This window comes from Myxocyprinus asiaticus, chromosome 18 (genome assembly GCF_019703515.2).
Source record: "Myxocyprinus asiaticus isolate MX2 ecotype Aquarium Trade chromosome 18, UBuf_Myxa_2, whole genome shotgun sequence".
Taxonomy (NCBI): Eukaryota; Metazoa; Chordata; class Actinopteri; order Cypriniformes; family Catostomidae; genus Myxocyprinus; species Myxocyprinus asiaticus.
In genome coordinates this window covers 17,330,441-17,358,436 of record NC_059361.1, presented here as the reverse complement: position 1 = coordinate 17,358,436, position 27,996 = coordinate 17,330,441, and the positions used below count along the sequence as shown (strand labels likewise).

General features: G+C 37.1%; 1 protein-coding gene across 3 annotated transcripts; it reads right to left on the bottom strand.

Annotated features, from left to right (window-relative positions):
* Positions 1–333: 333 nt before the first annotated feature.
* Positions 334–26,228, bottom strand: LOC127456495 (galaxin-like). 3 transcript variants are annotated; one of them, XM_051725019.1, is made up of 12 exons: positions 26,164–26,228; positions 26,019–26,063; positions 23,504–23,531; positions 22,557–22,651; positions 22,240–22,374; positions 21,754–21,933; positions 21,398–21,461; positions 20,824–20,849; positions 19,853–19,941; positions 6,349–6,569; positions 3,061–3,422; positions 334–2,276 (listed from the first exon to the last, which is right to left on the bottom strand). In XM_051725019.1, the coding sequence occupies exons 1-12, from the start codon at positions 26,186–26,188 to the stop codon at positions 1,993–1,995; spliced, it is 1,554 nt and encodes a 517-aa protein (XP_051580979.1). In that variant the 5' UTR covers positions 26,189–26,228; the 3' UTR covers positions 334–1,992. The 3 variants fall into 3 exon arrangements, with proteins under 3 accessions (XP_051580979.1, XP_051580981.1, XP_051580978.1); XM_051725021.1 differs by lacking the exons at positions 26,019–26,063; positions 26,164–26,228 and adding an exon at positions 25,116–25,434; XM_051725018.1 differs by lacking the exons at positions 26,019–26,063; positions 26,164–26,228 and having other exon boundaries at positions 23,504–25,434.
* Between the last annotated feature and the right edge of the window lie 1,768 nt (positions 26,229–27,996).

The window sequence follows — 27,996 nt, the reverse complement described above, 5'->3', positions numbered from 1 at the left end:
ATTTAACCAGCAGTAGGAAAGGGTAGGTTATCAGGAGGGAGAAGGAGAGAAGAGAATATTATAACAAGACTAAGGATGGGTCATACTGGGCTGAACAGTACATTATACTTAATTGACAAACATCCAACAGGATTTTGTGAAGTGTGTGGAGTCAGTGAGTCGGTGGAGCATGTAATTGTTCAGTGTAGGGAGTGGAAAGAAAGAGTTTAACAGAAGAGTTAAGCAGAAAGGGAGAACAGCTTACATTAAAGAATTTGTTAAATTCACAAATAGGAAGTAATAAAATACCTATAGTGATGAAATATCTGGGAAATTCTGGGCTAGTTAATAGAATTTAAGGTGAAAGGGGTTTTTATTTTTTTTTTTTAAATTTTTAGGGGCTGCATGTGGAAGCTGGAGGTGCTGAACACACAGCACAATGTTAGGAAAGGTAGGTAAGGTGGTGTAGGTAGTTAGTGGATTTATTGGAGTTATACAGTGAATTGTAGGAGTTTAAGGTGATTATACAAAAGAGTTTTCAAGTATCCTTTAAACTCAAATAAATCCTCTTAAAATCATCAGTCAAGTCTTCACCATCATTCGTGCGGGGTCTACTACAAAGTCATTCTTTTTTATCATTTTTACTTTTTTTATTTTTCAGCAGTTTCTTGGGCTGAGAATCTCAGAATGTACACTGCCTAACCAAAAAACAAAATTTGCTGTTTGGATTTAAATAAGCAGATACTTCAGAGCCTATGATTGGATCATTATTGCAGTGATTAATACTGTATGTTTCAGCTGGCAAAAATTCTTTTAACCCTAACTGATTCAGTGTGTAGCTTCTTATTTCTGAAACATCCATGTCAGAAGACATATCCCGTGGTCATAGAAAAGATGTTACTGTGGTTCAGGAAGGGCAAATTATTGGCCTGCATCAGCAAAGAATACAACAAAGGAGATTGCTAAAATCACTGGAACTGGGTTAAGCACTGTCCAGTGCATTATTAAAACGTGGAAGGATAGTTGTTAGCGTGGCTAATTGGACTGTGGAGCAATGGAAAACGGTTATGTGGTCTGATGAGTCAAGATTTACCCTATACTCAAAAACGTCTTTAGAAACAATAGATTTCATATTCACAAATGTCAATATACAGTATAAAGTTACTTTTGTACTCAGTAATTTAATGTCTGCAATTCTATAATACACCACGCTTCACATAACAATAAATATGAATGTTGTGTGATTAGCATCAGTTGTATTTAAGACATGAAAATGGAACAGTACATAACAGATCAGAGAAGCTTAAAACAAAATTTCCAAGTTAGTGCATGAGATACTACTACAGAATATAATGTTTGGCAAATAGTATCAAACCTATAAATCAATCAATCAATGGAATAATAAAAAAAAAAAAAAAAAGGATGCATAACTGCAACAAGCTTATGGTGGAGCTATAAAAAAAATACACAAAACATTAAGGAACACCTGCTTTTGTTTACATCCTGAACTAGGATAAACAAAACTTGTTAACTTTTTAGAAAAATTCCTTTAAATGACAAAAATGATCAAAATACAAACAATTTCAAAAACACCTTTAAAGCACCTGTATCTTATAAAGGGACTATAAAACCTTTACAACTGTCAAAACATGGAACAAACCTGAGACCGATGAATTGTCAAAATACAGTACTTGATAAAAACATATATTAGGCCATGCAGTGCATCTTGCAAAATAAAATAAAAATAAAAATAAAATAAATAATATATATACACACTGTGTGTGTATATACATTTTATATATATATATATATATATATATATATATATATATATATATATATATATATATATATATATTTTTTTTTTTCTTTTTTTTTTTCCCCAATTTACCCTTAGTGATTAATTACAATTAATGACAGATTAAAGTTCTTGTCAGGACAGAAATCCAAGTATTATGAAAATCAACATGAATTTGTTTTGAAATGACTTGAAATAGACCTTAATACTTATTGCTATTTTTGATTGCAACCCTCATATAACTGTAACATAGTAAAGAGCATGTGAACGTCAGAGGTTAGGTTAATAGGGTGAGAAAGAGGCTTGTACACACTGCTGTTCATCTCCCATAGGTAGGTCATGCCATGCTCCAGGGCAGGAGAGTTGCAGTGATCCAGTGTCACGTTTACCAAAGGGTTTTTAATGACTTCAGCCGACTTCACATGCATCCTTGCAATAACTCTTAACACGATATGTCGATTATTGTCAAGTGCAACACTCTCCACTTTTCCAAAGAGCACTAGAATCAAACACAAATATACAAGCAAAATTATTTTTTCCCATTTGGATAAATATATATTATATCTTCTGCTTTAGTGTGTCAATAAGAAATATAAATGTTCTATGTCCAAAAACTCTTCTGGTTATGATGGTTATTTATATTTTCAGCTTTAGTGTGCCAATAGTAAATATACAATTTAGACTCCCAAACATTCCTTTTGCAAATAGAAAAACAGGGAGCCCTGCAACAGATGGCAGACCGCACTTTAACTTGTATTAAGGTTAAATGATAGATACAATTATTTATGGCATCATTTTTGAAAACATCCTCACTACAACATTTTCACAACTGCCTAGAAATTTTGCACAGTATTGTACAAATACACACACGCACACGCGCACACGCACACACACACACAACCGTATAGACATAACCAATATTTGGTGTGACCACCTTTGCCTTCCAAACAGCACCAATTCTACTAGTTACACTCACCAATTCTACTAGTTACACTCAGCTTTTCTTGGTTGTTGGCAGATAGGATGTTCCAAGCTTTTGGAGAATTAGTCACAGTTCCCAAACTGACACTATATTCTGTGTGGACCATGCCATCTGTTGCAGGGAGGAATATTTGGGAGTCTAAATTTTATTTTTCCTATTGACAAAGCTGAACATATAATTAACCCTCTAAAGACAAATGTTTTGGTGAAACATCTTATGTGCTAAGACTTTTGCACAATACTGTATATGCTATATACTATATTATATACTAATTATTACATTACACCTTAAAGAACATCACCTGCTTTATTGCATATGTCAGGGATCAGCTCCATTAGTGGCTTTAGTCTGTGCTCTGTAAGAGATGAACTGGTCTTTGGTGTTGGTTTGAGATGTCCAGCGCAGCAACTCCACAGGGATGTGTTGTAGTAATAGTGACCACAACACAAGTGCTTTGGTTGAGTTTCATAAATCATGTTATGGCTTGTGGAAGAACAGCAAGTTTGATTTGTATTATCTTCCAGCAAGAGGGTTCCACAACACTCTGCTTTCCCACCCAAATGGGTGATGTTGTAGAGGTGACCTGAGCAACACCTCAAGAACTGGTTGTAGGGGTCATAGGCTTCTGAGCCACAGCAGAAGTTACCATTTAACCTGGCGTGCCTGAGTAGAAAAAAATACTTATTTGGTGACAGCTGTGTTAGTTTCTTTATCACACATACATTTTCAGCAACAATCATTATTAATCTAATGGCAGAAAGCCACTTTGAAATTGGGCCAGTTGAAAAGTACTTAAACAGGCAGCACGGACAAATATGTACACAAGAATACACAAATCAAGAGACTGAAAATCATTAAAGCAAAGATGTATAAAAATATTTTCAGTACAATCTGACACTACCAACTACTTTTAGTAAAACAATACACTAAGAACTATAGACACTTGAGTGTAGTTGTCTAACAATCACCACAGTCGATTTATTAGCGTGACTAGTTTCTGTAGGTCTTTTTTTAGTATATATTTTTAAAGTTTTGATATTTTAGCAATGGTTCTTTAATTAGCATGCTGACAGCGTGCTGTGCTTTAGAAGTTTGCACAGTATAACCCTCTGAAAAGTTGCGTCTCATCCCATTGAAGTCCCCGCCACAGCATTTATACACATTCAGACTGATGTTTATGGCCACTGTGTTGCGTCTCAAGCTGTCTTTTGAGCATGCATCCAATAGCATTGCATATTTTAAGACAGCATGTCAAGTCAACAACAGTCCAACTTTTAAAAAAAACTTTAGGACCTCTGCATTCTATTCCGTTCTTTTGCGCTTTTTCTAGCTGATGAGCACAAGAACATGTCTTATGTTAACAGCTCCTAAGAACCAGAAACCAGCCTAATTATCAGGGACAGTATAGGATGATACGGGTCATTGGTATACTTATAAATGGGATAAATCGAAATACTGATTGTGCCAACTCTAGAAATGTTAGTTTATTTGAGAACGCACATGTGTATTTTCTGGACCAGCCTGAAAAACAGCTTTTTTTCGTAATTTGAGAAAAACAAGCACATTTTGTGATAACATTGTTCAAATTGTATTGCTTATTTAAACATTTTATTTGATGATAATCTTGATGAACCATTTTTGAGATTTCTGTTTTACCCCATTAAAAAAGATTATATCATTATCATTATAACAGCCTAAGCACTCTGTTTGTCTCTAATGCCTAAAGTTACTAGATTTTTCACAGATTCACACTGGCACTGCTCTCTGATTCCTGATCAGTGTTACAGTGGCAAGAAAAAGTATGTGAACCCTTTGGAATGATCTGCATTAATGTATAAATCTTAAAATTTTAAACTCTGGTTTGAGCTTCATCTAAGTTATAATAATGAACAAACATGATCTATTTTAACTAACACACTAACAAATTAATGTATTGTTCTTTTACATATTGAATACATCAAACATTCAGTGTAGGTTGGAAAAAGTATTTGAACCCCTAGGGGAATGATGCCAAGAAAAAAAATAATTAGAGTCAGGAGTTGGCAAACCTGGCATTCAATTAATGAAATAAGAATGGAGGTGTGGGTTAACGAGCTGTTTTGACAAAAAAAAAAAAAAAGCAAAATTTTTGACTTTGCTATTCACAAGAAGCATCTGCTGAAGTGGACCATGCCTTGCAAAAAAAGAGATCTCAGAAAAACTACGATCAAGTACTGTTGCTTTGCATAAAGCTGGAAAGGGTACAAAGTTGTCTCGAAGAGCTTAGATATTCATCTGTCCACAGTTAGATAAATTGTCTATAAATGGAGACGATTTAGTACTGTGGCTACTCTCCCTATTAGTGGCTGTCCAGCCAAGATGACTTAAAGGACACACTCACAGAATGGATTCTAAAAAAGAAAATCCACCTTTTGGAGTGGCTCAGTCAGAACCAAGACCATAACCCAATAAAGATGCTGTGGAATTACCTCAAGAGGGCCATTCACACCAGACATTCTAAGAGTATGGCTGAGCTGAAGCAGTTCTGTAAACGCTTGGTTAAGATTATTGCTGCCAAAGTAGGATCGACCAATTATTAAATTCAAGGGTTCACTTACTTTTTCCACAGCACTGTTAATGTTTAATGGGATGTGTTCAATAAAGACATTAAAGTTTATAATAGTTTGTGTGTTGTTAGGTTAAGCACATTGTGTTTGTCTATACTTGTGACTTTGATGAAGATGAAACATTTTATGACCAATTAATGCAGAAAACCTGCTAATTTCAAATGGCTCACATACTTTTTCTAGCTACTGTATGTTTCAGCAGAAACCAGTGTTACCAACAACGAAAAACAAGTGACCCATTTTTTCATGGTTGCATCTGATTTACAGAAAAGGAGAATTGCTCAGTTTCATTTAAGGTGCTGTAAGCGATTTCCTCATTGAATTAGACACAACAACCCCTCTTTTTAAAACCCCAACCTCCATAAATCTCTCTTGTGTGCCCACGCTTACACATGCATGGGAAAGACAAAAGGTATGTAAAGGGACTGGTAAAGGCAGAAACACAGGATGAAAGGAGAAACAAATTAAGGTGAAATATAATAACATTATGTGGAGTGTGGCTCAAACGGTGGGGATATTTGACAGCTGCATTTAGTGGATGGTCATGCTTTATTGTGCTATGGGAGCCAAGCACCAAATCTAAAAAATAAAAAAATAAATAAAAACACAACTGTTTTCATGAAATACCGTGACTGCATATTTATAAATGACTTTTAATTCAAATTAAGCCCAAAATCACTTATAATAAGTGGTCATGACAATACTGGAAGTAACATACACATTCCTCTGCACAATGTTCTGTGACTTCCTTATTATCAAACACTTTTAGAAGAAAATATATTAATTATGGTTTACAAAATATTGCTGTGAATGTTTTTTTAAGGTGACATCGGTAAAGGACAGCTTTGCAAGGTGCTGCCTCCACGACAATGTGTGCCAGTATAAAGCCCAAGACCATCATTGGTCAGACAGTGAAATGTGAGCAAAAAATGACTTTGCACAACTTTAAATCAAAATCAAACTTTAGTGCGCTGTGGGCCTACCTGTATCCATTACAGCAAATATGCTCATTAAGATTGAAGGTTTTCTCTCCACAACAGTGTTCACCAAGACGAGGGCGGACAAACAGTTGGCAGGCTGTCTTTCCTGGAGTATATACAACACCTCCGACACACTCTGACCGTTCAGGCAAATTGCTATGAAGAATTCCATTGCAGCATATCACCTTTTTATCTGATAGACTGTAGACATGTTCACCACAACACTGAAGAACACAGATATACATGATAAGTAAATGTATTCAGAATTTTTGAAGAATATTAGGGATGTCAAATGTACCAAGTCGATACAAGGAGTACCAAATATTGTTATACATCAAAAAGAATACTGACAAGAAAAAAAAAAATCCCTTCCTGCTATTATTTTATTCTTTGTTCTTCATTTTATTAATGACTGTTAACTCAAATAACCACTTAAAAGCTGCAAATTGCTTTATGCCAATTGTCAAATGTCTGATTATGAAAGAACATTCAATACAACTAATTTTTATTACCCCTTTCAAGACCTTTTGCATTGCTGTAACCCTTATACAGAAATCTGTAGAGATAATTGCTTGACCATTATTTTGCAATGTCATGAATACTGTAGGATCTTGTATATACAGTGACAAGAAAAAATGGTATTACCTGCATTTATGTATAAAATTGTTTTAAAATCTGGTTTGATTTAAGTTACAATAATGAACAAACACAATCTTTTTTAACTAATATCACAAATTATTGTATTGTCGTGTACATATTGAATACATCGTTCAAACATTTACAGTGTAGGTTGGAAAAGTATTTGAACCTCTAGGCTAATGACATTAACAAAAGCTAATTGGTGTCAGGAGTTGGCAAACCTAGCATCCAATTAATGAAACTAGATTAGAGGTGTGGGTTAGAGCTACTTTGGCTTATAAAAAGAACATTTTGAGCTTGCTATTCACAAGAAGCATCTGCTGACATGGACCATTCCTCACCCAAAAAAAAAAAAGAGAGATCTTAGAAGACCCACAATCAAGAATCGTTGCATTGCATAAATCTGGAAAGGGTTACAAAGTAATTTTGAAGAGCTTAGATATTCATCAGTCCACACTCTTTACTGTTTCTTGTACCGTTAAGCTCGCAGTCTACTAGTGAACACAAGCTGTGCACACCACATGTCTGCAGGGAACAGGAGGTTTTCACATATCTGTTGTTCTTTTTGAGTTATATGTAAAGTAATGCTGTTGACTGTGGAGTGTTTGCCAACTATAATCTCATGTGAAACTGATGGTGATCTGCAAATAAATGCCACCTGTGGAATGCCATCCACGTTGTGAGTCTCTGTCTAACTCTGCTGCAACTAATTGGGCAAGCTATCCCCATTAAAAAATGTGTTACATCACCCAAAGATATGCGTTAATGTGCGGTAACACACACCGGCTGCGAGCCACCACAACACGATAAGGTTGAAAGTTTCTCGCAATGTGGAACACTTGTGTCAAGCCTTGGCAGGACAGTCCCTTCACCTCCGTCTGTTTGTCCTGTGTGTGTGTGTATGTGTCTCCCTCCCTGAGTTATCAGTCTTCCAGCTGTAAAAAATCAGTTTTCATGTAATGCTCTCTGATTGTAGGAAAACGTATGTGGTTTTGTCTGCCTTCAGAAATTCCAAGAGATGACTATAGTTTAATCAGTAGGAGCCTGATGAAAGGAATTTGTAAAGAAGTACTTGGTCACACTGTCAAAATATTTCAAATTATAAAAATTAGGTGTTATTTTTTTCCACAGATGTTACTGTTGCTAATATTATAATTTAGATCTGCTAGAGGTTGACCGATAGTGGATTTTACCGATACGATAACTAAGTTGGGCAGTACCTACTGATAACTGATTAATCAACCGATAGTTTTTAAAATACTGAATGAGCTTCAACAGACAGTTCACATGGTGTTACACTTACACTGATTCCTACTACTCCAGACTCAAGCTTTAAAATACCACATAGTTTTTTTATTCAGTACAGTTGTATGTAGAGTAGCAATATTCACAGATAGCAGTGGTATTCGGCTGAACTCTGTGGTGAAGCGGCTCAGACTATGAGCCCAGTTCAGGGGCTGTTCAAACAGATGGAACACAACAGACTGGAACCAAAAACGAGAATCTCAAGACACATATTTCCAAGTTGAACATCGTTCCTGACAAAGCATTTAAACAACTCATTGCTTAAACTGAGAAACGCTTATAAGAGAGAAAGACACAACTCAACCTCCACCAACAATAAGGGGCTGTTCACACCGAACGCTTTTGCAACCATCAATTTGTTTTTCCATATAATAGCGTGCTAGACGAACATCTTTGTTTCGCTTTGTTTTTGTTTATTCAGCGTCTTGTGCAGGAGCGCTGTTTTTCAGATGATGTGTCTAATTAAAAAGAACTTTAAAAGCATATTGAGACACCTGCTTTCTGTTGAACTTTATTTGTTGCACTGTGTCTAGCCTTTTTTAGCACAAGAATGTGATCGATCTGATGTCATCATATTACAGTGAGGATAAAAAATTGAATTGAAATCAGATGCATTTCTGATTTGTTTATACGTTTCTCTCAGCTGCATGAAGATATTCAATCACATCTCTGGCTTTAAATATGCAACTTAGCTGGCTAACGAATGCACAAACTTTACCAGCTGGGTATAAACTAATGCAAATAGATGGTAATAGATGGTAACAAACATTTGGGTAGGACTTGCGTGTATTTTTGTCACATTGTTCTAACCGCTTGAGGTTAGCTTTAATATTAGTGTCCTCTCAGCCTTGTTGGCAAACATATTGTTGTTCTCTACTAAAGCAGCATCTAGTCAACAAATTATTATATAATTTATAAAGATATGACAACATGTACTGTATACATACCTTTTCGTTGTTGATGTTTTAAATCCGCATCTGAAGTGTTCCGCTTCATGCAGAGAGTAGTGTCATTTGTCAAAACAAACACCATAAGGCATCAGTGAAGTGAAGCACCTCTAAAGGCCGCTCTCATACTGTATAACGACAGCTGACCCTTTCCAGCCGCAATGGGGAAAAACTAACAGTGTGAATTTTTGCTGATAACAGATAGTTCCAGAAATCTGTTATTGGTGCCAATTAATTGGCAAAACCGATATATAGGTCGACCTCTAACATTCGCATTCCAACTACAAAATCAATGCTATACTGTCTAATGTGCATCTCAATGCACAAAAAAATGTACGATTATTGGTAACTGCATTAGTGCTACCAAAGCAGATGCTGGTACCACATTTTCAACCAGCCCTTGGAGAGCACAAATAAACCCTGATGTGGCCCAGGCCAGAGGCGGGCTTGTGGACGTACGCATAACAGCACCGCTGCTGAAAAATAAAATGTATAGGGGTAACACTGCATTTTTCAATAAGTTTCCCCTAAAATACATTTATTCACACCAAATGTATGAGTTACTGATGCGATGCAACCAACGATGTGATATCATCGATGCAACGTGTAAACATCATGTATATCTTTTAAGATGCACCTTTATTTTGACACTCAAATGCCAGCCATGTCCGTACGCATTTCCGTAAGGTGATGCAGCAACCTTATGATACTCATCTCGCTCATCTCTGCTCTATCCATGCATGCGCGTCAACCGGGCTTCCCTCGAAATGCGAGCTCCGGTGACAGGATCGCGACCCATTTGAATTCTACATGAGAATTTCTATTTTAAGGCGTTATGGAGCAATTCAACCATGTCAAACAGCAAGACTGCCCCGGCATTCTGAACAGAACTGATGGGGGAAAGAGAAAACACCTGCCCGGCACCAACAACAATACTTTTCACATCTTCACATCATAATTAATTTTAATTTTCTTTATTTATCACATTATACATTTGCACATATACAGTGAAATTCTTCTTTTTCACATATCCCAGCTAGGCTGGGGTCAGAGTGCAGGGTCAGCCATGATACAGCGCCCCTGGAGCAGATAGGGTCAAGGGCCTTGCTCAAGGGCCCAACAGTGGCATCTTGGCAGTGCTGGGGCTTGAACCCCCGACCTTCTGATCAGTAACCCAAAGCCTTAACCGCTGAGCTACCACTGCCCCTGCTGAGCTACCACTGCCCCTTCAACACCCTTTCTAACTTTTCACAGTAAACTGTAACAGAATTTTTCAGTATAACTGTGGGAGTTGTAGCCAAGAAAAAACACAGATAGGACATACTCTCCTGTCGGACACAAGTCATGGTATTTAAGTATTTTGGATTGAAAGACTCACTTGACTGTGGTGATTACCTCTGTCCACTAGGCAATGAGCTGTCATCAAACGATTGATGATCACTTGTGAGTGACTGTCTTTTATGTAATTTAATTACGTGGCACCTGTTTAGGTTTCACTTTCACATCTGAAAATTTTGATTTAAATATTGATCTGTTTCTTACCCACACCTACCATAACGCTTTTGAGGATATGGATTTAATAATTCATGGATTACTTTTATGCTGTTTTTATCTGCTTTTTGGACCTTCAGATTTATGGTCACCATTCCCTTGCATTGAAAGGACCAACAGAGCTAAGAAATTCTTCTACAAATCTTTGTGTTCCGCAGAAAAAAGAAAGGGCCACTTCATGTGTTTTTGCTGACTGGATTACTATCCAATTGAAAAAGCTAATTCTGTTTACACTTGTCTACATCAATGTGTCTCCGCCAAATGGATATAAATCCGATCTTCAATTCCCGCGCTATATACAAATAAAACAGAGTTCACATCCATGATTATGCTAATTCCAGACAGTGAATTTAAAATATGTGCTTTATTATTTGATTCCAAGTGAATTTGCCCAGCACGCGAATGTCTGTGCATGGGCACGCTGTGTTTTCCCCCTCTGGGCTTCTCGTAGTTTAGACGCGTCTTGCGCGTCAGCTGTGCTCATGTCAATGTTTAGTTTCAGTTTCATCAGCGATCTGCATCAAATACAGGTGCATCTCAATAAATTAGAATGTCGTGGAAAAGTTCATTTATTTCAGTAATTCAACTCAAATTGTGAAACTCGTGTATTAAATAAATTCAATGCACACAGACTGAAGTAGTTTAAGTCTTTGGTTCTTTTAATTGTGATGATTTTGGCTCACATTTAACAAAAACCCACCAATTCACTATCTCAAAAAATTAGAATACATCATAAGACCAATAAAAAAAAACATTTTTAGTGAATTGTTGGCCTTCTGGAAAGTATGTTCATTTACTGTATATGTACTCAATACTTGGTAGGGGCTCCTTTTGCTTTAATTACTGCCTCAATTCGGCGTGGCATGGAGGTGATCAGTTTGTGGCACTGCTGAGGTGGTATGGAAGCCCAGGTTTCTTTGACAGTGGCCTTCAGCTCATCTGCATTTTTTGGTCTCTTGTTTCTCATTTTCCTCTTGACAATACCCCATAGATTCTCTATGGGGTTCAGGTCTGGTGAGTTTGCTGGCCAGTCAAGCACACCAACACCATGGTCATTTAACCAACTTTTGGTGCTTTTGGCAGTTTGGGCAGGTGCCAAATCCTGCTGGAAAATGAAATCAGCATCTTTAAAAAGCTGGTCAGCAGAAGGAAGCATGAAGTGCTCCAAAATTTCTTGGTAAACGGGTGCAGTGACTTTGGTTTTCAAAAAACACAATGGACCAACACCAGCAGATGACATTGCACCCCAAATCATCACAGACTGTGGAAACTTAACACTGGACTTCAAGCAACTTGGGCTATGAGCTTCTCCACCCTTCCTCCAGACTCTAGGACCTTGGTTTCCAAATGAAATACAAAACTTGCTCTCATCTGAAAAGAGGACTTTGGAACACTGGGCAACAGTCCAGTTCTTCTTCTCCTTAGCCCAGATAAGACGCCTCTGACGTTGTCTGTGGTTCAGGAGTGGCTTAACAAGAGGAATACGACAACTGTAGCCAAATTCCTTGATGCCTTGACCCCAGCCTCAGTCCATTCCTTGTGAAGTTCACCCAAATTCTTGAATCGATTTTGCTGGACAATCATAAGGCTGCGGTTCTCTCGGTTGGTTGTGCATCTTTTTCTTCAACACTTTTTCCTTCCACTCAACTTTCTGTTAACATGTTTGGATACAGCACTCTGTGAACAGCCAGCTTCTTTGGCAATGAATGTTTGTGGCTTACCCTCCTTGTGAAGGGTGTCAATGATTGTCTTCTGGACAACTGTCAGATCAGCAGTCTTCCCCATGATTGTGTAGCCTAGTGAACCAAACTGAGAGACCATTTTGAAGGCTCAGGAAACCTTTGCAGGTGTTTTGAGTTGATTAGCTGATTGGCATGTCACTATATTCTAATTTGTTGAGATAGTGAATTGGTGGGTTTTTGTTAAATGTGAGCCAAAATCATCACAATTAAAACAACCAAAGACTTAAACTACTTCAGTCTGTGTGCACTGAATTTATTTAATACACGAGTTTCACAATTTGAGTTGAATTACTGAAATAAATGAACTTTTCCACGACATTCTAATTTATTGAGATGCACCTGTAAATGAGGAAAAAAGTTCTGTCTCTCTTATATCATGGATTCATCTCTTTCTTTGTTATCATTTACTGCGCAAAGCAAGCCCTATGCAAATATTTGTTGACAGCTGTTATGTTTAGCATTTTTACTATGCTAACGTAGTGCTGTTTGGGTGGGGTAAAATTTAGATATGTAATTTGAACAGCAAGATGCATTTACATTTGACCAGTTTCATCTGGAATAAGTCTCAAACCAGCTCCTGAAGTGGTTTGAGCGATTGGATTGCAATCCGTCTCGAATACGTTTCGGAGGGCATTTACACCTGGTCTTTTCATGATCGGATATCCGATTAGTGAAAACTCATGAAGTGGCCAAGTGTAAACCGGCTCAGTCATACACATCTGAGATGGCATGAGGGTGAGTAAATGATTAGAGAATTTTCATTTTTGGGTGAACTATCCCTTAACTAGTAAATCTATACTTGATGTCGAGTTCCCTATTACATTAAATCTAGACTTCCCCTGTATTTAAACATATTAATGACTGAATCATCCTTGAATTGAGCTAATATTTCCCCATTGAAATCTGACTTTTTACTGCCCCATAACCAGTTGTGAGCATTAAAATCTCCACACCATAACTCCATGTTTCTCCTATTGTCACAAACATTTTCACGAAATTTTTAAACATGGATTATAAAAGTTTAACAAAACAAGTGATCCCCCTTGACAGAATATTTATATCATAACACATTCTACCTGGAATTGCCCTATATGCTATTCCTTATCCAAATGTCACTACCCTTCCACCCTGTGCTCCTTCCGAACAGAGTTATATCCTGATAAGGTGTAAATTTGGCTTAAGCCATGATTCTTGAACACACAATATACTTGGCTTGTGTTCTTATTATAATACAAAATATTTAAACTCTTTACTATTAGCTAAAAGGCTTCTTGCATTCCATTGCAGTACACTTATTACCCTCAGGCTAATCAGAAAAATAAACAGAATGCTGTGTTGTTGACCGAGTATATCATTAATCACACTAGGCTGAGATTCCAGAAATCCCCAAAAACTCTGATGCAGTTTTTATCTGAAATGATTTGCTCAACAACACAGCATTGACAATAATAACCTTGACAACGAATGCCAAAAAAATGGTCATTATTAAGGAATCTTTTTGAAAAATATCAATGTTTACACCATGTCTCCACTGTATTTTCTGTCTCCATGTTCATTGTTCATTGTTGTTTGTTCTTAACCCCCATCTCTTTCAACCTGACCTCCCTACTGTACTTCCACAAGCCTTCCCTGCTTCTGCATAAGTAACTTTATGTTAAGCTTTATATCTCTGGACCTCACACCCTCCATATGCTGCACTATGAGGACCTCCACAATTACAACATTTTCAAACATTTGTTTCTGGACATTTATCATATTCATGTTCTCCTCCACATTTTGCACATTGCATTTGTCCTCTCCAAACTGCTGCCATATATCCTATGCGCAAACAGCTGAAGCACCAATGATGGGATTGGAACATATTCTCGCACTGGATAACTAATAAATCCCATTTGTACTTTATCTGGAAGTTTTCCTTCATATGTCAACAGTATACTCATGCTCATTTGGTGTTTCCACTCATCTTTTTTTTGTTTTTGTGATTAACATTTTTATATTGATTCATATATTAAACAAATAAGAGCAAAACATACAAACATACTCCCTCCCCCTCCCAATCCCCACCCCCAAGAACACCCCAGTGGTCCCACATGATTATAGTATATAAAAAAAAAAATATAATAATCACACACAACAACTACACCACTCTCTCCATTGTCCCTCCCCGAGAGCCCTCCAAAAACATCAGATATTTGCCCCACTTTCCCACAAACAAGTCCAAATGTCCAAGTCTTCTAGATGACCCTTCTTCAAAAGCCGCCACCCTCCCCATCTCTGAGCACCACTCCTGAAATGAGGGCACGCCAGCCGACTTCCATCCCCTTAAAACTATTTGTCTGGCGATCATGACGCTGGTTAGGACCCACTTTTTTATATGCTTATTCTCCACATTGATGACCACCCCATCGCCAAAAATACAGAGTCTGGGGCAGAATAAAATTTGAGTGCCCAACACATCACACACAAAACTCTGAACCTTCAACCAAAATTCTTGGATCTTATCACACCACCAAAAAACATGGGTTGTGTCTCCATCTTCTGATTGACATCGCCAACAGGTGGGTGTGTCTTTAAGTCCAAGCCTATACAATCTAGAGGGAGTCCAATAGAATCGATGTAAAATCTTAAATTGCATAAGGTGAACCCCTGCATCTCTAGATGCAGACTTGACATTTTTTAAAATCCTAGCCCACACTTCCTCCTCCAATACCAAATTGAAATCTTTCTCCCATAATCTTTTGATAGAAGTTAAAGCTCTATCCCCCAGACGCTGAATTAGCAGGGAGTAATATACTGATGCCTCATGACCTTCCAAAAGCAGCAATCACCACTTCCAGAGTGTCTGCCACTTAAGGGGAGTGTATGCTACTCCCAAAAATAGTACAGAGCAGGTGTACAAAATAATTTGAAATTAATCCATTTGTTTGTCCCGTCGCTACCGGGTGTCTATAAAAGTAACTTAATCCATCTAATAAAAGTATTCCCGAACCCATATGTTTCCAAAATCTTAAAAAGATAATCCCATTCTACCATATCAAACGCCTTTTCAGCTCAAGTGAGATGGCAGCGAACGGAGTCTGATCATTCGCCACTGACCACGTTATTGATGAAACGCCAGAAGAGCTGCAGATCAGAAGAGCTGCATCCCCGAATAAACCCCACCTGATCTATATGTATAAGAGATGTCATAACTTAATTGGTTAGCCAAAATGTTTGACAATATTTTAACATCTAGCTGGATCAGGGAAATTGGACGGTAACTCTTACACTCACTTGGATCTTTGTCCTTTTTAAGAATCAAACTGATCCGGGCTTGTGTCATGGTTGGCAGAATCTTTTCATTCTTTAATGATTCCATATTAACTTCTAGCAAATGTGGAGCCAGTTTTGTAGCATACGATTTAAAAAATTCAGCGGCAAAGCCATCTGGCCCTGGAGCCTTGCCTATAGGCAAGGCCTTAATTACCTCTCCAAGCTCCTCCAAGTTTATCTCAGAATCAAGAGCATTGTTTTGCTCCGTCATCAGTTTAGGGAGTTCTAATGTTTCCACAAAGTTTCTAATATCCTCTTCAGTAGACGAAGACGTGGAACTATAGCGATCAAGACAGAATTCCTTAAAAGCATTATTAATATCAATTGCTGAGGTAAAAGTTTCACCACCAGCAGATTTCACTGAGGAAATGGTAGAAAAGGACTCTCTCTGCTTTATATATCTAGCCAAAAGCTTCCCCGCTTTGTCCCCCGACTCAAAGAATGACTGTCTTGCCCTGAATAGCCAAAACTCCACCTTCCACAACAAAATAGTATTATATCTGTATTTCAATCGGGTCAATTCTCTAAGGCCATCAGGCTACATTCTGCACTTCAGCTCTGCCTCTGCACTTTTAATATTCTCTTCCAACTCCACATGTTTTCGTGCTTTGGATTTTTTTGGTGAATGAGGCATACTGTATGATCCGGCCCCTAAGAACCACCTTAAGTGCCTCCCAAGCCACACCCACAGAGGACACTGAGGACCAGTTGGTCTCCATATAAACATTGATTTCGGCCTTTAATGTTTGTTGAAGTTCAGGATTTTGCAAAAGGGATACATTAAAGCGGCAACTATATGATTTCCTTTTCTCCATATGTGGCAACACCTAAAATTCACCAGGGCATGATCTGAGACTAAAATATTTCCAATTGTGCAATCAACAATGGATGAAATGAGGGATTTAGATATATATATATATATATATTCTAGAATAAATCTTATAGACTGATGAAAATAATTTATAGTCCCTACCAGATGGGTTTAGAAGTCGCCAATTATCTGTTAGACCAAGATTTTTATACATCCTGTGTAGCGTCGATGTTGCTCTAGGGGGCTTGCACAGTTTTGCTTCACTATGATCAAGGACTGAGTCCATCAAAAGATGAAAGTCTCCTCCCAATATTATATCATGAGGTGTGCCAGCGGCTTGCAACATCCCTTCAAGATCTATAAAAAAGCCCTGATCATCAGTGTTGTGTAAATATTAGCCAAAATAAGACTTTGCCCCCGAATTTCTGCTAAAACAATGATGACTTCCTAATTGATCTTTAATCTGTTTGAGACATTTGAATTGTAGATGTTTACTTATCAATGTAATAACTCCCCTGCTCTTACTTCAGCCAGCACTTAAGAAAACATGTCCACCCCATATCTTCCCAAATTTTCTAGCTTCCTGCGGGAAAGATGCGTTTCTCGCAGAAACACTATATCATATTTCTTACGTTTAAGAAAATAAATAACCTTTCTTCTTTTTATGGGGTGCCCCAACCCATTCACATTCCACATGGAGAGAGACAATCCATTCATATTAACATTTGACATTTTGACATATTAGAAAAAATAGATTGTGTGTCAAAAATAAAATTATAAAGACCACATTCCAACATTGGTGCAACAATTAACCCCCGAACATCCCCCAAAACAAAACAAAAAGAAAAACGTGTGCATTAATCCCACGCACGAAAGCGCCAACTGGCGTCCATCCCTTTAAACTCAAAAGTCCATTCACGCCTACAAGAGATCCTGCGACAAGATTGCTCGAGTCCGGTGCTTCTATACAAATTTTGTGAGACAAAATTACACTACAGAAAATAATCTATAAAACAAACTCCAGCCAATAGGCAGAATAAGCACAAAGAATGTGTAGATTCATCCACAAACTGTCCCGAAGGAGTGTTATTCCACAAAACAAACTCCAGCCGCTAGGCGGAACCAGTACAAAAAGAAACAAAAAAGGCGCCCAGTTTCCTCTGACGGTCAAGTGAATGTTCAGTGAGTCAGGTCCACTCAGCTGTAACATGAGAACCACAGATAACTTACTCAGTCATTGACTTTATAAAGGACATTGCTTGCTGTGGGCATGTAAATATTTTGCGGCCATCCTTAGTATCTATTCTCAATTTGGCCGGGAACATCAGTGCAAAAGCGACCTTAAGAGTTTCTTGCATTCCTTGAATCGATCACGTTTCTCTCGTCAAATTTGCATAGTCTGAGAACAAGAAAATGCTGTGGTTCTTCCAAGAAAGCCTTCCTTTACTCCTCGCCTTGCATAACACGAGATCTTTATCAGATAATCTCAGAAATTTGGCCAAAATTGACCGGGGCCTGTCTCCCTCAGCAGATCTCTGAGCTGGAACTCTTTGAGCTCGCTTGATTTCCAGCTTATGGCCTGTTATGTCGAGCAGACTCTGGAAGAGCTTGTCTAGGAATTTCACCATATCTCAGCCTTCGTTCTCAGGAATTCTAACAATTCGGACGATGTTTCGCCGATTACGATTCTCAAGGTCTTCCAATTTTTCCCAGAGATGCTCCAAGTCCGTCTTGGTTGCTAGCGAGTTAGCAGCTAATTCCCTCTCTGATGACTCCAGACAATCGATCCGTTTCTCAACATCCGACACTCCTGTAACCAACTCGGAGAATTTTGTCTCCATTGCAGTGATCGATCGATGTTTTACAGCAAGATCCTCCAAGTCAGCAACGACCTTCGTCAGCATCGCCGTCATGTTCGACAGTTGACGCTGAATCTTTTCCACTGCACCATCCATATTGTGTCCGGGGATTTAGGCCTGTTGTTCAGGGGCTTCAGCTTGAGCACGTAAGTGGCTTTTAATGTCTCCAGAGCCCGAGGATTTTGAATTCTTTGACACATTGTCTTCCTAGAACAGTTATGGAACAGAGTGTATCGAATCTCACCGGTTTATGACACAAAGTATTAAAAACTAGCAAAGTGTGCAGAGCTCGCCGTTCACACATCCGACCCTTGCTTAGTGCCACGTGACTCCCCACTCATTCTTAAACGATCTTCTTACATTTACAACTTTACCTCCTTTTAGATTTTCCTTGATTTCTTCGGTTGCGCTAAATGTTGGAATTCTAGTAATAAATTCCTTTTTCGTATGAAATACTCCAAACTTCCTGAATGAGAGCTTTTCCCCATTCATTTCTTTAATCCTGAGAAACTTCTTTCATTGTGCAACATCTTTAACGATTACCAACTCTCTCCCCAGACCCAAACATCTAGCCATATTAACCGATCCAATCTTTTTGTCTTTAGCCTTCGACAGTCCTATTAGGTGCATGTTTTCCTGAGATATTCTGAAAAGGTCATCATCACTTTATATAAATTCAATTTACTATTTTGTGCAGATTATATTCTTCTTAAATCAATTATAAAAAATGTTAAAAAAAATTCTAGTCACAATTTAGAAAAAGTTAAATTGAAGAAAAGGAGAGAAAAGGACAATTATCCATTCTTGAAGTAACTGGAAAAAAATTTGAAATAAAAGTTTAAAACCGTTTTCCTGTTTTTGCAATAGAAAGCATTACAGGGACCCTCTTCGGGTTAAAAAAAAACTGAAATGTATTTGTTAATGAGGCAAATTAATTACAGTAAAACTTTTTTTTTTAATGGTCTACAAATGTTTTTTGTTTTTTTTAAATGCACAGTCAAAATATAATTTCATTTTATAGTTGAAATGTTATTTCAAATTGCATTTTAACATGTTTAAAATGCAATTTAAATTTAAAGGATTAAGGCGTTAATTTGAAATTAAATATTTAAACATGTTATTTCAGTTTATGATTGAAACACCTATTTCATTTTGCAGTCTAAACATGTTAATTCACTTCACAGTCTAAAACTGTTTTGTCAGTTTATGGTAAACGTTTGGCACCCTGTGCTGCCATGCATTTACCGTTATTTTACTTAGTTTTTTTTTTCACAGTGTATCCAATCAATATACAGGTGGACAAAATTTTTATCAGAAGTAAGAATCAACAATACTACTTACCTTAGTAAGTACTGATGACTTCCTATACAGATTCCCTGAGCAACAAACTTCCTTTTGGGGATTGTAGGCTTTTGATCCACACATCAGTTCTTAGACAGAAGACAATAAGTTAGAGTGTGAGATTAAGATGGAACAAGATGTTAACAAATACAATCTCATTGTAAAGTGATGCCAAATTATATTATATGCCCTGAACCTAATATAAAAACAAAATCTGTTCTTATTCATAGTAGTTGCATCCAAAAAAAAAAAAAAAAAAAAGAAGAAAAAATTAATTTGAAATGAGCAGGGTGCAGCAGATTCACCAATGAGAACATAAATCACCATAAATGTGACTTGAAACAAAACACCTATTAAGAAGAAAACAATATTAACAACTCTAAATAATGCAGTACCTCTAAAAATTGCAAATAATTATTTGTCCCCATAAGTCTTCACATTTCATATAGTAACATTTACTGTCCAGAGAGCAGGACTGAGTTCTCATTTAAGTCAAGTTTGGCCTATTAACCAATACGATGCAAGGGAACCAAATTAAATTGTCTTTAGTTTGTTCGACTCGCAAAATGTTGTACATTTGAATTTTCCAACCATAGAGAATACACTACTTGTGTACATTTAGTGAGAACTAATCATGAAAATGTATGTAATAAACTATACAGTTTTAAGCAAATAGCACATCAGAATTTACAGTGTACGGCAACAAACAGACAAGCAAAAATGGTGAAAAAGATATTGCAGGACACTGAGAATGTTATAAATCTAATTACGTGTTAGGATCTTTATCTTTATCTTCATTCACAGACATAGAAGAAATAAGCTGAAATAAATACAAGACATTGCAGAGCCCTAAGTTATCAGATTGTGCAAGTCTGAACTCAAGAGAGTAGCAGTGGTTGCTGACTCTGAATTGATGCCCTTTTCATCAAGAGAGATTCATAAAAACACTTGAGGACAATGAAGTGCTTTACCTGAGACTTTGTTGTGTGGGTTTGTACTTGACCACAGAGATTTCCAATCATACATAAAAACAGACAGACACACAAAATTATGGAAATGCAAAAATGAATAGACTTCCATTGTAAGAACATTTCTGTAAATAGTTTGTTCTTTTACAAACTGAGGGATGATTTGTATTGAACCCAGAGCATTCCTTTGATGCATTGTCTGTGAAAAGCAAACATATGCTATAAAGCTTTCCCATACTTTTTGACTATTGAATTTGTATGACTTTTCCAGTCACACATGATTCAAGCCAATTAACTATTTTAGAGCTGTGCATCACTAGACATGACTTTTTTTCCTTGACTTTTCAGTCATGGAAATCAGGATATACAAACAATATTTGTAATTTTAATTGTAATAATTGCTTTAATTATTCATTCAATTACAGTATTAAGAACTACTTTTGTTTAGGGGTACTTTTTAATACTAAAGCATACTTGTTTTTTGTAATCAAAAGAAGCAGTGACTGCACATAGATGTTACAGTATTAGTACTTGGAGGAATGAACAGGAAAGTGTGATTCACAGCAGAATGACTCACGAGGTGGAGGGGAATTGTTGCTGGCTTTGTGTCTCTGTGCAGCTGTTCTCAGTGGACTGGTCATCTGATCAAAAAGGGGAACAAATACAAAGATAACAGACACTAAACAACTTTGCTTTACTATTATATGCCTACTACATATTTTTCGAGTGTGAACTGAAGGGAGTAGCACCGGTTGACATTACACAAATCACATGTTTGCACAGTGATTGAAATAATCCATTTACTACAGAGTTACAGTTAGTGTAATTATCCCCTACAACTGTGAAAGAGATTACTTTGTTGTCCAATGTTTAGCCACTTGAGGTTTGTTGCTCCATTATCTGATAATCACTGTAAGAGCTTTAAACACAAACCTGTCAGAAGTTTTGAACAGCAAGGCTCAGGCTTGGACTTCACTTTTGGATCGCTACAAAGTGAAGTACAGCAGCAGTGGGTTTCTGTGCTATATGATTTGTTGCCACAACAGGAAAGATTTTGCTCCAGTTTGTATATAGTGTCAACACAACACAACTCAGTCTCCTTTAGATACACTTCTGTAAATGAGCAGATAAAACCTTCTGGTCATAATAGGATTTCCTTGATCTAAAGGTATGAAGATCTTACCAAAATCTTTTAACCATTTCAAAATGTGTAAACAGAAATTGAACAGTTAAGTAGTAATCAATGTTAATTATTGTTACGCCAACATCTATTTTAATAATCTGTACTATTAGAAAACAAACACCACACACTTAATAGGCAACATGACAAGAAAACTCATACGCACTCAGAAGAAAGTATAAATACCGTGGTGCTTCCAGTTGTTTTTTGTTTCAAGTTACTTAAAGTGGATCATCTACCTGTGCCACAGCAGTCTCCTTGAGCACTCTTCCGAGTCTGAATGCGGCCATTACAGCAAATCTTATTAAGAGGATTGTAGGCTACAGATTCACAGCAGTCAGCCACCAACTGGCTTAATCCTGGTGTTATCTTACCTGGAAAACATAAAGTAAATAAAAAAAAAAACATAATTAGGACACAAAATGTAAATAATGTGTGTTCAATCTGTGCAGTTTCTGAGAAAAGCATTACTTGTATCTTCAAAATCACATGTTGTGAATCACTTCTCTTACTGACTCAGCAACTGCATACTGAGGGCTCAACAGGTATCTCTTACCATTACAGCAAGAACTACTTGAGATGATGTAAGTCATATTTCCACAACAGTGCAGATGGTGGCCTTCATGTATTTTTTCTGTGTCACCTGTGATGCTGGTGGCATAATAAAAAGGCAAATCATTCTGGTTTTACTCTTACTAAGACATTTCATTGAGTTATGTTTAAGTGATCTATGATAAAACATGTGTAAATCAAAACAAATGTATGTTTTCAAACTTTAAGCTCCAACTGCAGAGGCTCAGAGCTTTAAATGGTTAGTTTGCCGAAAAATGAAAATTCTCCCATCATTTACTCACATGCCATCACAGATGTGTATGACTTTGTTTCTTCTGCTGAACATAAAGATTAAAAAAAACAAAAAAACAATTCAACTCTGTAGGTCCATACAGTACAAGTGAATAGTGGCCAGAACATAAAGGCAGCATAAAAGTAATCCACAAGACAGTGGTTAAATCCATATCTTCAGAAGCGATATGATAGGTGTGGGTGAGAATCAGATCAATATCCTTGATCAAAAGTCTTTTTTTTTTTACTATAAATCTTCACATTTACTTTCACATTCTTCTTCTTTTGTTTTGGTGATTCACATTCTTCGCGCATATCGGCACCAACTAGGCAGGGAGGAGAATTTATAGTAAAAAAGGACTTAAATATGAATCTGTTTCTCACCCACACCTGTCATATCTCTTCTAAAGATATGGATTTAACCACTGGAGCCTAATGAATTACTTTAATGCTGCCTATATAAACTTTTTGGACCTTCAAAGTTCTGGCCACCATTCACTTATATGGACCTACAGAGCTGAGATATTTTTCTAAAAATCTTTGTTTGTGTTCAACAGAAGAAAGAAAGTCAAACACATCTAGGATGTCATGAGGGTGGGTAAATGATGGGAGAATTTCCATTTTTGGGTGAACTATAAAACCCTGGAAAAAGTCACTCACGGGCTCCATGTGTCATGATGGCAAATTTCTGAGGAAGACAGAGAGACAATTAGTGTTATGAGATTGTAGGTGATTGAAGGCCATGAAGGATGCACATGATGCATCATCCAAGATATGGCAAATGAAGGCTGCGAAACAAGGCTGCCTTCCAAGGGTCTTCACAATTGCGACGGCCTTCGACGGTGCTTGATGACGTGGAAAAAAAACTTTCGCAAAAATAATTTAGAGATTAAGTACATATTTCTCGTTTTCTGTAAGTATATGGGCTTTCTAAACAAAGTCAAATATCACATGGTTCTAAGCATATGGTTTGCCATGCGCACTTACTAGACCATCTCATTCTGGCACTGAATGCTGAGGAGGAGTCTAGCCCACAGCCTCAGAATGACTCAAGGAAGGACACAGCCTAAAAAGGCTACATAAGATAATTATTATCAACCTCCCTCAAAGGCTATTTTAAATGCCAGCATCGATTGTTACAGTCAGAATACCTATTTTTTGTAAAGTTATTCCTCTCTCTAACAATGGCAATGTTGTTGGGTTGGTTGAATTTTTTTTTTTTTTTTTTTTTTGTGCTTTTCTTAATTTTATATTTTTGTTTCCTATGGTGTTTTGAAATAGTAAGCTTGCGTTTTCACTTATTATTTGAAGCACTTTTTGCTAAACAATGTGTGTTTGTGTTACGAATGTAATGTGGACATCAATTACTGAATGGCAACCTTAACAGGTCTTTTGTAAATGGAGACATGATCTATCGGACTGCTACACTTGGTCTGTCTCCACTCAGCAGATTCATTTTGTTCCAGTGGCTGACAGGCATTTGTCAAGCCGTGCTTCCAGATACGCAGTCTGTACTCTTTGCCACAGGCTACATTTTTGAGTGCGCTTCACCGACAACTAATCTTTCTCCCGCCGCTGATACAGGGCTAAGTGCATTTGGTTCGTAACTTATTTTTTTCATAACGATTTGGTTCCCTAAGGCGCCGTTCACACCGAACCAGTCCTTGCCCTAAAGCTAAACGTAGGGCTACGAACGCAGGTGTCTCGAGTCGCAATTTTAATAAAGTAAGTTGTTATTTGTAACTTGACACGGCGTCTAAAAACTGCTCGTGACGCTGAAAAAGAAAAGCAACGGGTAAACACGTCCGTCTGTCGTACGTTTACATAGAGCAACTATTGAAAGACAGCGCTGAAGGACGCAAAAACGCATTCGGTGTGACCTGCCCCCAATATGCTGCACTGACATGAGCTCATTTACACACGCGCTCTCGCGCTCTCTCTCTCTCTCTCTCAGCATGATTGTGTTCACATACAATACTGCCAAAGCATTAATACACAAAACAGATAATGACCAGACAAATAATAATAATAAAACAGTAACAAATAACAACACAAACAGAATTAAAATAAGGTGCCAGGTAATGAATAAAATAAATAAAAACTATAATAACAATATAAACTCTACAATATAAAATAAAATAAGCATGACATTATGAACATTAACAAATACTGTAACCGAAGTACATTAAGGCAGTAATTGGTTTCTGAGGGTGTGCACTTGAAAAATTAATTTAGCTGCAAGTGATGCATGATGGTCCTCCCCCAGTCACACCTGCATTAGATCTATTTCTGTTGAGCTGGCCCTCAACCATGAACGAAACCCACAGACCTCCATCATAGGAGATATGTTGCCCATTACAGTTCGGTACAGGCGTCGGAACCGCCGTCAGCCGTCCTTGCAGCGTATCTTCGTTTGTGTGTGCAACGGAGGAATTCCTGCCGCTGTTTTGACTCCTTTACACAATTTATTAGCTCTTCGTTTGTTCTCAGCTGGTAAAAATACCACCATATATACATATATAAATCTAACGAGCGCATTTCGCCCAGCAGCCAACATTGTTTTGGATGTTCTGCAAGTTCCGTCGCAAAATATACGTCATAAAAGCTGTCCAATCAGGTTAAAGAAAATGACTTTAACTATTACATTAGAATGACTTTCCAGAAGAAGAAAAAAATAGAGCGGTGGATTAAGACAGTAAAATGGGAGAAGATGCCAAATTTACTGTCACTCTCTCAGCAGCTGCGGTAATTCGTTTTTTAAAACTAATTCCAAGGTAATATAACACAATAATGTTATAAATTTACACAATATTTAAAAAAAATGTATAATATGAAAAGTTGTGCGAGATTTACGCTGCTAAATAAGGTGGAAATGAGTCATCACAGTCTGTGAAAAAGGTCTATTGAGCTGGATAGTCAATAATTAATGCCCACATTATTGAGCACACAAACATGCCCTCTTAAACTGAACGAGGAACATCACTTGTTTTCTCTCAGTGCTCTTATTGGTTTCAGCAAAACCAATAAAATTAATTTGACTCACTTATCCATTTTAATGGCGATTCTTACAAATTACACATTGGCTGACACAATTAAAACAGTAACCATCACATGTCACCATATCTAAGATACAGCCATTAAAATAAAATAAAAAAATAAAAAATTCCATGCTTACCTTGTGCAGAGAATGTGGCCAACAGGGAAAATATTGTCACTAAAACTGTAATGAAGAGAGAGAAATAAAATAAAATTATATTCAGATACAGTATTACCTAAATTCCCAAAAAGAACCAACTTAAAAAAAAAAAAAAAGAACATACATGCAGCTAATTTGTAGATCTCCATTGCGCATCTACAGTGAATCAGTGTTCAGTGAAGCAAGGAGCAGACATCCAAAGGGATGTGAATTTATCTAAACTAGACTCCACCTACAGTGAAACAAGGAAGGACCTGGGATTTTGAAGCCCAAAACAGAACATGGGAATAACAAGTGAGGGTATGACAATATAGTATCAATTTAACTTTATGCATTAACACATGATTGCATGTGCAGCCCTGATAGCACATGTACTGTACGTCACCCAGACGTCTGTTTGATGTGTGTTTACATCTGGAAGACATGTGTTTTGTTGTTTGCTCATCTGCATACAGTATGTCAATAAGTACGTCTCAGATGTCAATAAGACATTCAGCAGATGTCTTTGAGACGTTTATGATTTAGAATGTTTGTAAATCTGATCTTTTTAAGATGTTTAGTATAGATGTTAATTTGATTGTGATGCTTTCCAGATGAAAAGATCTAAAACAGACATCTCAGAGATGTACGTGTGGCATCTGGGAGGTTGTAAGGTCCACAGGTGAACTGCATGGTCACTGAGATCTATATTGGCATAGTGAACTAGTAATTAACTTATGAAAGACTACCATGTCTGCTGTACCATTGGTATACTGTAAGTTGCTTTGGATGAGTCGCTGTATAGGTATGCAACGGTTGAGCATTGCATCATCTGTTTAAGTAGTACTGCCAAAAACAATAGCCTATTTATATAAAATATTGAGTTAATTTTCAAATTCTAAAAAATGTGACCTGTTTTTCTTTATACACATTGGAATTTGGGTTAGCAGGAGTGAATTAGTTTTTAGGAGCTAGTTTTTTTTTTTCTGTAAGATGACAAAAGATGACATTACAAAGGGCAGAAATTTCACCGATATGTTTCTGAGCTCTTGAGGGGATGTGAAAGCATGTTTAAGGATTCACTACAGGCTCTTGCATCAGCTACCTATTATTGTTAAGCAAAATGGTTTAGCACTTTTATGAATAAAGGTATACTTTTTACAAAGCAACTAAAATTTACCTTCCCACATCCAAACCAACCTGCTGATCTCTCTCTCTCTCTCTCTCTCTCTCTCAATTCAAATGAGCTTTATTGGCATGACTTGTGCAGTATTGCCAAAGCATTGGCTATTACATGAGCAATGGACAAAATGATTATATAGTACATAAAGAAAATGAATAAATCAATACATTAAAATATTTTTTTTTATAAAAAAAAAAAAAAAAAAAAAAGAATATTTCTGACTTTAGTTTTGTCCACTGGCTGACTCTTAGTTTGAGGCAAGCTGCTACATATTTTGCTGCTGTTGTGATCAAGCTGGAGTTCTCCCAAAATATGTCTTAATTTTTCAGGATTCGGTAATGCCATAATTGGTGCTATTTGTCAGAATTTTGTAAAGTAGGCAGATCCAATGTTGTGATAGTGATCACAGTGCAGCAGGAAGTGTTCTTCTGTCTTGTTACGGCACAACTTCCTTGGTCTAGGGGTGTGGGAAGGTGGGTAACAAATGTTTTTGAATGCAAGAGTGATCCTGCCTCCAGAGCAGACCACAAAATACTTCAACATGTGATATAGTCGTCCACCTCCCTACTAAAGAATCCCACAACATAAACAACTTAAAATGGGTTACAAAAAAGAAAAAGAAAAAAAAAAACATGTAATAAAACTAGTTTAGAGATTGCACATTCAACTGTAAAGTATTTCAACAGGAGTATAAGCAGTACACCACTGCAAATTACAAGATTGTTATGCTACTCACTTTAGTATAATATGCTCAAAAGCTGGGACCAAGAGACAAAATAACTCTTGCTGGAGAAA